The sequence below is a fragment of the Phyllobates terribilis genome, unplaced genomic scaffold (genome assembly GCF_046119375.1).
Source record: "Phyllobates terribilis strain yellow unplaced genomic scaffold, ASM4611937v1 Scaffold_140__1_contigs__length_4765195, whole genome shotgun sequence".
NCBI lineage: Eukaryota > Metazoa > Chordata > Amphibia > Anura > Dendrobatidae > Phyllobates > Phyllobates terribilis.
The window spans coordinates 4750955-4761398 of NW_027362900.1; the positions used below are offsets into that span (position 1 = coordinate 4750955).

General features: G+C 45.6%; 1 protein-coding gene across 1 annotated transcript; it reads left to right on the forward strand.

Moving 5' to 3' along the window:
• The first annotated feature begins 5970 nt into the window (after positions 1-5970).
• On the forward strand, positions 5971-8090 carry LOC141205531 (gastrula zinc finger protein XlCGF66.1-like). Its single transcript, XM_073664099.1, has 6 exons — positions 5971-6306; positions 6410-6511; positions 6641-6820; positions 6904-7027; positions 7111-7208; positions 7658-8090. The coding sequence occupies exons 2-6, from the start codon at positions 6434-6436 to the stop codon at positions 7754-7756; spliced, it is 579 nt and encodes a 192-aa protein (XP_073520200.1). The 5' UTR covers positions 5971-6306; positions 6410-6433; the 3' UTR covers positions 7757-8090.
• Positions 8091-10444: the final 2354 nt, after the last annotated feature.

Consider the following 10444-nt stretch of genomic DNA (forward strand, 5'->3'; position numbering starts at 1 on the left):
AACCAGTGGCCGAACGAGCACAAGCAGGAATAGCAAGCGGTTCTAGAAGTTCTTGGAGTTAGCAACAGGAGTTGTAGGAAACAATCCGTAGATGGAAACTGAAACTAGGCTAACAGCTAGACACAATACTCAAGCAATGAGTGAGAGTTCCATGTGGCTTTAAGTAGGCCCAAACAGGAAACAAGATGGATTCCATAGATTCAGAATCCACCATCTTGGTAAAGGGCAATTGAAAAACATAACAGCAGCCTCCAGTGGTAAGGAGTGAAACTGCAGCACAATTTTTAAAGTGAACAATAGCGGCCACTAGTGGTCAAACTGTGGAAGGGCAACAGAAATCCTGACACCTAGTTTAACTCCCCTGAACATACGATGACTGCACATTATTACACCCAGATCCTTCTCTATAAGTGACTCTTCTAGTATAATTTCCCTGAACATACGATGACTGCACATTATTACACCCAGATCCTTTTATACAAGTGACTCTCCTAGTTTAATTCTCCTGAACATACAATTGCACATTATTACAATAAGATCCTCATCTGCAAGTGATTTTCCAACACAGGACTCAGTAGTTTTAGGCTATGTTCACACATGTTGGGTTTTTCAGCATCACAAATTTGCAGCAAAACCTAATCTCTGGCAGGAAATCAGCTGCGTCAAAAACACAGGTTTTGTTGCTTTTTTTATGTGTTTTTGTGCCTTTTTTTCAGCATTTTTTTCACTGTCCTTCTGTCTTTATTTATGCATGTACATAAAGTTCTGTGAAAAAAAAGACCCCATTCTATTTTGCCATCAAAAACGCAGAAAAAACGCTGATGCAAATTTTGGTGCGTTTTTTCACCACCCATTACTTCCTATGGGTGAAAAAACGCTGAAAGAAGTGACATGCTCTATTTTCCAAAAACTCAACCAAGGCACAAAATACGCAACAAAAATAAACCATGATGCGTAACACAGAGTATTCTGGTTTCTCATAGACTTTGCTGGTGCTGCAAAACGCAGCTGAAAATTTGCATAAAAATCTGCAGCAAAAAACGCTGAAAAATGCAACATGTTTGATCATAGCCTTTTTATGATCTTAGTGTTTATGAGCTTAGAGTGACAAAGAATATAATAGTTTACCAAAAAGGGATGACCATTCCCGAGGCTAAGAGAGTAGATTTCTAGCCTCTGGCCACAATGAGGAGTGATCAGATACAATTCATAGTAAATAGTCCACTGCAGATCTAGTCGTATTTGTTGGAAGATCAAAAGATATAGTCCCACCTGGTGAGGGGTCACCTATAGGCCGAGTGACAAAAAGTTTACATGTTTACCATCAAGGAAAATTAATTAAATGTTAGGTGTCATGATTCCTCCCCTCAGCGTGTCACACCCGTCTCTTAATCGAGCACTGTCACCCTCCCTCAAAAGTCCTAAAACAAACAAAAGTCCTGACCTATAATAATGGGGTGCAGAAAGTCCTAGACCATGCCAATCTCGTGAGACTCAGTATCTGGGCGCATTTCAATGTCCACTCTGGCCACTGGATAGTCTTTAGCATCCTCGTGAAAGCAATTGACGTCAACCTTCTTCCCAGGGATAAGCTGGAGAGGAAATGTGGCCCTCACAAGGGTCACCAAACTTCCTGAGCCTAGCAGTCCAGGCACTTGCTGACCATTCCCCATTAAAGGACAAGCTTGTGGCCCCTTGTTGTGTGGAAAGTTCGCACTGCAATCTGGATACACATACAGTCATGGCCAAAAGTATTGAGAATGAGACAAATAGTAATTTTTCCAAAGTTTACTGCTTCATTTTTTGTAATGGCAATTTGCATATACTCCTGAATGTCAAAGAGTGATCAGCTTAACAGCAATTACTGTACTTGCAAAGTCAATATTTGCCCAGAAAATGAACTTTAACCCCCAAAGCACATTTCAACATCATTGCAGTCCTGCCTTAAAAGGAGCAGCTAACATCGTTTTAGTGATTGATCCATTAACACAGGTGTGGGTGTTGATGAGGACAGGGCTGGCGATCAATCAGTCATGATTAAGTAAGAATGATATCACTGGACACTTTAAAAGGAGGCTGGCTCTTGGTATCATTGTTTCTCTTCAGTTAACCATGGTTATCTCTAAAGAAACACGTGCAGCCATCATTGCACTGCACAAAAATGGCCTAACAGGGAAGAGTATCGCAGCTACAAAGATTGCACCTCAGTCAACAATCTATCGCATCATCAAGAACTTCAAGGAGAGAGCTTCCATTGTTGTCAAAAAGGCTCCAGGGCGCCCAAGAAAGACCAGCAAGCGCCAGGACCGTATCTTTAAACTGTTTCAGCTGCGGGATCGGACTACCAGCAGTGCCGAGCTTGCTCAGGAATGGCAGCAGGCTGGTGTGAGTGCTTCTGCACGCACTGTGAGGCGGAGACTCTTTGAGCAAGGGCTGGTTTCAAGGAGGGCAGCAAAGAAGCCACTTCTCTCCAGAAAAAACATCAGGGACCGACTGATATTCTGCAAAAGGTACAGGGAGTGGACTGCTGAGGACTGGGGCAAAGTCATTTTCTCTGATGAATCCCCTTTTCGATTGTTTGGGACATCTGGAAAACAGCTTATTCGGAGAAGAAGAGGTGAGCGCTACCACCAGTCTTGTCTCATGCCAACTGTAAAGCATCCTGAAACCATTCATGTGTGGGGTTGCTTCTCAGCCAAGGGAATCGGCTCACTCACAGTCTTGCCTAAAAACACAGCCATGAATAAAGAATGGTACCAGAATGTCCTCCAAGAGCAACTTCTCCCAACCGTCCAAGAGCAGTTTGGCGCCCAACAATACCTTTTCCAGCATGATGGAGCACCTTGCCATAAAGCAAAGGTGATAACTAAATGGCTCATGGAACAAAACATAGAGATTTTGGGTCCATGGCCTGGAAACTCCCCAGATCTTAATCCCATTGAGAACTTGTGGTCAATCATCAAGAGACGGGTAGACAAACAAAAACCAACAAATTCTGGCAAAATGCAAGCATTGATTATGCAAGAATGGACTGCTATCAGTCAGGATTTGGTCCAAAAGTTGATTGAGAGCATGCCAGGGAGAATTACAGAGGTCTTGAAGAAGAAGGGGCAACACTGCAAATATTGACTTGCTGCATTAACTCATTCTAACTGTCAATAGAACCTATTGGTACTCATAATATGATTGCAATTATATTTCTGTATGTGATATAAACATCAGACAAACACTAATAAAAACCAGAGGCCAGCAGATCATGTGAAAATATAATTTTGGTGTCATTCTCAAAACTTTTGGCCATGACTGTAGTATGAACAGTGGCGACCCAGGCTACAGTCCATCTGCTTGGAGGTCAGGGGACTACATGGGGCTATATGGCCTGGGCCGTGACATTTCCAGCATATAATATTGCCAGCTGGGACCTTTGGCATACCCTGCACTGACCCTTTCGACCATGGACACCCCACCCCTTTTTGGGTCTTCGATCCCTGTTGGGACCCCCAGTGTGGAGTAGGTTGCCTTCCCAAGGAACCATCAACCCCCTGATATCTTTTGAACAGTCTGACCAGGTCATTGGCATTCCGGGGATCACCCTGGGCAACCCAAGTCTGTATTGGCCTCGGAAAGGAGTGCACAAACTAGTACATTACCACTTGCTCAACCATCTGCGCAGGGGTAGAGGACTTTGCCTGCAACCATTTTTGGACGTGGTTCAGCAAATCAAACATTTGGTAGCGAGGGGGTTTGTCACTGTGATATGCCCAGCGGTGGACCCGTTGTACCCTGACATTGTCACTCTCAAGCGCGTCTTTTAAGGCTAAGTCATAGTAGGTCTTCTGGAGCTCCCCCGTTAAGTATGGCACCAGCACTTCCTTCCATTGCTCTGGCTAGAGTTTCTCCCTCTCAGCGACCCTTTCAAAAATGGTCAAAAAGGTCTGTATGTCATCACCCTTGGTCATTTTCTGTAGGGCTCTCCTTACCGCCTTCAGGATGGGAAAATCATCAGCTGACCTTTGAGTCGAATCTGCCGCCATGCCACGAACCTCTGTTGAAAAAGCAGCTTATTTGTCTCCTGTTGCGCCAGCTGTTGTTGGTACTGCTGCTACAGCTGGGCTTGTACCAGGTGTTTCACTAGGTTCTCCATGCTATCTGACGCTATTTGCTGGCTTATGGCCGCCTTCGCCCAGGGCATGCAGGACCTCTGTAGCAGTCACACGTGTTCCCTGGGAACGCTGCCCGTATTTCTAACACCAATTGTGGGAATGCTACTCACTTGGGTGCGTGGTGAAGCAACATGGGAACCTTTTCCATTTATATGTCCTTGCTGGGTTATTGGTTCTTCATAAACCACATCACAAGCATAGCAAAATAAATGGCCTTTCAATGCAGGCAAAACAAAGTAAACAGTTCCAACAATGGCACTTTAGAGACAGTCCAGATCAGACAAGCTGGATAGTATCCAGTACACCGGCTCAGTTTGGAGATAACACACAGGAGGACTTCTTACCTCCACACACACAGACCACGTGTCAAAACAAACAGACTCCATTTTACCCTATGGACCACACCCACAGGTGGGTATGTGGGCAGCCAGGCCTACCCATCTCTCAAGCTGCCCTTAAAACCCTGGTCTAGAAGCACAGAACAAGCTTCTTAGTACTATGTGCGCTAGAGCAATACTCCAGGTTTACATCACAGAGGACTACCACCTCTGTGATACATACCTCCCATCAACTATGTGTCCGGAAGCCACATCACATCATCTTAGACCGAGCAAGGTGTTTATGACTGAAATACATACAAACATGTATACAGCCATAGTGAGGTAAATGAAGGTGCATAGAAACTGATAGCTTCTGTGACAGTGTCACTGGTTTTATATGTGAGGGGAGGTATGTGTCACTCAGGATGCTCTCCTGTGTGAACTAAGACCTACTTTATTTTTTCTGCCAGCGTGTTATATGCTGGTAGGCTTACTCTGTTAAAGGGTGTGCGGTTTTATGGGAATGGCAAAGAGGGTGGGACGCCATTCCCCCTACCTCCCCTCAGGGTGTGGCTGAGCAATGTGTAAAAGCTCAGTCCCTTTTTTTTTCTCTGGAGTGTGGTCTGGAGAGGGAAGTCTCCAGACAGTATTGTGGAAGCTGCAGAGCTTTTCACATGGACTTTAGCAGTGCAGTTTATGCTACTGAGAGCGGGCGGAACCCGCTCATCTATGGACTGAGTTATACTTTGTTTTTTGTTTTTTTTCGTTTAACCCAGAGGGGTCATGTTTGTTTTTCCCGTGAAACCTGCATGAGTTTATGGCTGATAATAAACCAGCAGAAAGGAAACCTGAGAACGTGTGTCCTGAGTCTGCCTCCAGGAGAGCCGAGCGAGTCGTCTTGCCACACTTCCTTCATGCACATACACTTCCATCATCATTCGTCTTAGTGACACAGAAGTCGCTCTATTCAGAGGATGCAGATAGATAAATCGGGATATATTGATTAGAAGCTTCATGGTCAAGGTGAAGAAACAAATAAAAGCCCCTCAGTCTTGATTTCTAGGATATTTACAGCTTTGTGGATTAATAAGTATTCTTAAGTGTTCCGCACACCTCGTACACACACGGCTCCGCTCCGTACACCTCTTACACACGCGGCTCCGCTCCGTACACCTCGTGCACAAGCGGCTCCGCTCCGTACACCTCGTACACACGCGGCTCTGCTCCGTACACCTCGTACACACGCGGCTCCGCTCCATACACCTCGTACACACGCGGCTCCGCTCCGTACACCTCGTGCACACACGGCTCCGCTCCGTACACCTCGTACACACGCGGCTCTGCTACATCCACACTGTAAACCCCTCCTGACCCCACACATAAACTTCAGCTCATCCAGCACCATGACAACCAGCACAGCAGAGTCCTGCATCCACTGAGGCCCCTGATCATGTGACCCCTGACTCCTCCCCTCCTGTGACCTCATCACAGGTCCTGTGCGCACAGAGCAGCCATATATGTGGTGGTGGCTCTGCAGGTGGAGGTCGGTGCCGTCTCCATTACTCTCTCGCAGGATTCGGGTTCGGTCTCTTGGACGTCGTTTTCTTCTCGTGTTCTTCATGTAATGAAGGATCCTCCAGCAGCCGCTCCCTCGATCACACGCAGCACATTGAGGCCATTACGGAACGATCCTTTTCCTTTTCTCGTTAATGTGAATCTCCCTAATAACAGACGGAGTCCTGTGATCCCACTATAACACCCGTCTCAGGCCTCAGAGCAGAACGCCGCCTGACAGGACTTTGGGGTCTTATCTGCTGTTTCAGGTCACTTCTTCTAACTGTTTTAGAAACCTGAAAGGGTTAAAAGAAGCTGAAAAAACTGAACGTGTGAACAGCGAGTTGTTCATCATTATCTTCCATCTTCTAGAAAATTTACCTTAAACCTTAGTGGATGGATAAAGACAAGAAGAAGATGGCGGAGAGGATATTACACCTCACCCTAGAGATCCTCTTCCGGCTTACTGGAGAGGTGAGAGATTCTGATGACGTCACATTACATCATTCTTATCTATGGGAATAACAGATGGACAGAACTGGAGAGGTGAGTACTCGGGAAATGTCTGGAGTGAGATTTATTAATGTGTCTCTCCATAACCAGGATTACACAGTAGTGAAGAAGACCTCTAGTGAGTGCTGTCAGGACCCTGTCTCTGAGGGATGGGGAAGACCTCTGAGCCCAATCACGGGGCCTCCACCTCACCCCCTGATAAATGAGGACATCAATGACCAAAAGATCCTAGAACTCACCTACAAGATGATTGAGCTGCTGAATGGAGAGGTGACACTGCTGGGAATGCTGGGACATTATACAGTAACGCTATGAAGGGATCGGGGGGATGATGGTATCATTGTATGTGTCAGGTTCCTATAAGGTGTCAGGATGTTGCTGTCTATTTCTCCATGGAGGAGTGGGAGTATTTAGAAGGACACAAAGATCTGTACAAGGACGTCATGATGGAGGTTCCCCAGCCCCTCACATCACCAGGTAATAGACAGGACTAAACACACACGGCCTATAATTGTCTGTATGTAAAGAATGAATTCAGTCCCTGTATGTGTTTCCTCCAGATCTATCCAGTAAGAGGACAACACCAGAGAGATGTCCCTGTCCTCTTCTTCCACAGGACTGTAAACAAGAAGATCCCAATGTTCTTCAGGATCATCAGGTAGATGGAGAGAAGGTGTCATGAGATCCCCCCTATGATGTGTAGATGGCTGTAAAGGTCTTGTGTTCAGTCTTGTTTTATCCACCAGTATTATATGGTTTCTACTTGTGTAATGAAAACGGTGGAGATGGCAGGATTAAAGCTGATCGTAAATGTGACTTCTCATCTGTCTGTGACTTTTACAGTATTTGTTTCAGGGTTAAGATCTGACCCAAATACCCACCCACAATGGTGGAGATAACAGGAATAAAGTTGGCCATAGCCATTAGGGCCCCAATTTATCACGGTATTTTCACCAGTTTTGTAGTGTAAAATACCTTCATATTTTTAATATGGAGCTGAGAGGTTAGATTTATACAGGAGATTGGCAGCTATTTGTCTCCTATAACTACTGCTGTCATGTTGGTTTTGGTCATCATTTTTCTATGACTTTTACAATATTTTTTCAGGGTGAAGATCTGACCCATATTAATACTACAGAGACATATGTGAGGGGTGATGAGCCTCGTAAAGAGGAGATTCCTACATATGACCGCCCAGGTGAGTAGTGACCGCAAAATGCAGAGAAGTCACAGATCCTGTGCTCATTATGTTATGAGTTTGATCACACAATTAATTGACGTGCATTTTACTTACTGATAGATTTGATGCATAACAAAAAAAGCTTTTTTTTACACCTTTTTTGATTAACGCATTTTGGTAGCAAAGTTTCAGTGGTTAAATGGTATTTTATTTGCTGCAGAAAGGCACCATGTCTCCAATTGTAATGTAGTTGTGAGTTGCCAGATTACAGCTGAATGTCAAGAAGAAAGCCGGGTCACACACAGAAGTCAGGCAGGTGGACATCTAAGCTGGAGAAGCCAAGGTCAATATCTAGCAGCACTACACGTCTCGGAAGTGCAGTCAAGTGAAAAGCCAAACCGTTTTGAGGTCAACAAGAAGTATGTAGACAGATTAGGAAAGGGTTTATAAGTAAAGATGAGTGAACTTGTTCGGAAAACGTTCGCCAATCTCAAAGTCGACGCGAACATGGCACATTCAGATTCATGTTTGGACCCCCGAGCATTTTCCTCAAAATCGGCAAAATTCGGCCAAAGTTTGGTAAATGATAGAGTTTCCACTAATGCTTTTGTTAGGACTTTGTCTAGGATAGTGGTTCTGTATGATGTGTGGGGATGACATGTTTGATGAGGGAAGAGGAGCGGCAGACTGTTATCCTTTTTTTTTGTTGTTTATTAACTTAATGTGTGGAGATTCCGGCAGCCAATCAGGGTGCAGAAACAATCCACAACGTCCAGAAACAAGGGCTTGTGTCATTGGCTGCCGAAGCCACATGTCCCTCACCATATAAAAAGCAGACATGTGGCTTTGGCGCTATTTTGTCAGTGTAACAGCATAGTGAGGCTGCTGCTGGAAATAGTCAGATCGTTCGCTAGGTGGCTTTTTGTCAGCTCGTTCAGATAGATAGGATATTGTGTCAAATCGGCCTTCCAGCAGATCAATCCTTTGTACTAGTTGTGTGGTCCCACCAATAATCCACATTTCAGCAGATCAATCCTTTGTGCTAATTGTGTGGTCCAGCCAGCAGTCCACATTTTAGCTTCTAAATCCTTAGCTCTAATTGTGTGGTCCAGCCAGGATTGCACATTTCAGCATCTAAATCCTTTGCGCTAATTGTGTGGTCCAGCCAGGATTCCACATTTCAGCATATAAATCTTTTGTGCTAATTCTGTGGTCTAGCCACACTATCTCAGCAAATAAATACTGATTGTTATTCTAGTGACAGTTGACGGACAGGTCTGGGTCTAGGGTTGTGAAACAGCTGGTTAAAAGAGGAGAAGGGTACATCCAACATGAGTGGGGAAAGCAAGGTCATGGTGGAAGGGGAAATAGGCTTGGTGTACCAGGTGTATGTGGGGTAGGTGGTAATGTTACTGAAAGCTTTACTGAACAAACACCGGCTCGTCCTATCCAAAGACAACTGACAACTTCTGTTACTGGACGGACTACTCCACTCCCTTTCTTTGGCAGTCGCACAGCGGTGCGCTTTGTAGACCAGGGCCAGAAAGAGCATGTGCTCCAATAGATGGCAAGCACTGCATCAAGTGTCCTCTTCCTCCACCTTAACATCACACACAGTACAATCCTCAGAGATGGCACCCCAATTATTCTTGTTTCCCCCCACATCACAAATCTCCAACCATCCAACTGACTGTGCAGAACCACAGATGGGTGAGTCTGCAGAGCTGTTCACACACTCAATTCCATGGGCATCAGAGGTCTGCTCCAAAGATTTAAAGACTTTAGAGGAGGAAAGCATCTGCACCGATGCCCAAATTTTTTTCAGTTGGATCCGGGGCCAAATGAAGTAGGGTCTAAGCAGAATCCAGGCCCTCGTCACCAGACGTTAACCCCTGGGGGTGGAGGTGATCCTGATGAGACTCAGATTCCTGAGGCGCACATGGACTGTACTGTGCTGTCAGGGCAGGAAGAGGAGGAGGGTGACTATCGGGGCGAGGAGTGGGAGAATAGAAAGGATAATGATGAGCTTCTAGATCCCAATTGGTGTAAACCCAGAGGCACACAGCTGAGTAGTTCAGCAGAGATGATGGAGGAGGAGGAAGACGAGGAGATTACGTTGCAGTTTCAGGCACAGACACGGAGTGGTGCAATCACGACAAACACTGCATCCTCAGCCACAACTCTGGCTGTGACCAGCAGTGGTCACGGGTCTGCAGTTTGCAGGGGCGGAAGGGTTGGCTATCCTGGGCCTTTTTTGAGACCGCAAAGGATGACCAAACTCACTTTATCTGCCAACTTTGTAAAAAACAATTCAGTAGAGGCAAAAATTCCAATAATTTGACTACTATATGCATGAACCGGCACATGTGCGATCAACATGCGTTAGAATCTCACTACGCTAAAATGCGGACTAGCGGGCCTCGCCAACCACCGGCCGCCCCACGATCTCAGACACCAAGCACACCACATCTTTCTCAATTCACCATAACATCTCTGCCTGCACCTCACTCACAGTCCAGCAGTTTGTCGTGTTCACCCTACTCCACCCTCTCAGCACAGCAGCCAGTCCTCGGTCCCGCAGTTGTAGTCAGGTAAAAGATTGTTTCCTCCTACACATGCCAAAGCTAAGAGCTTGAACTTCACCATCTCCAATCTGTTGGCTACAGAAATGCTGCCTTTCTTACTGGTGGATACAGACGGTTTCCTAAAGCTGA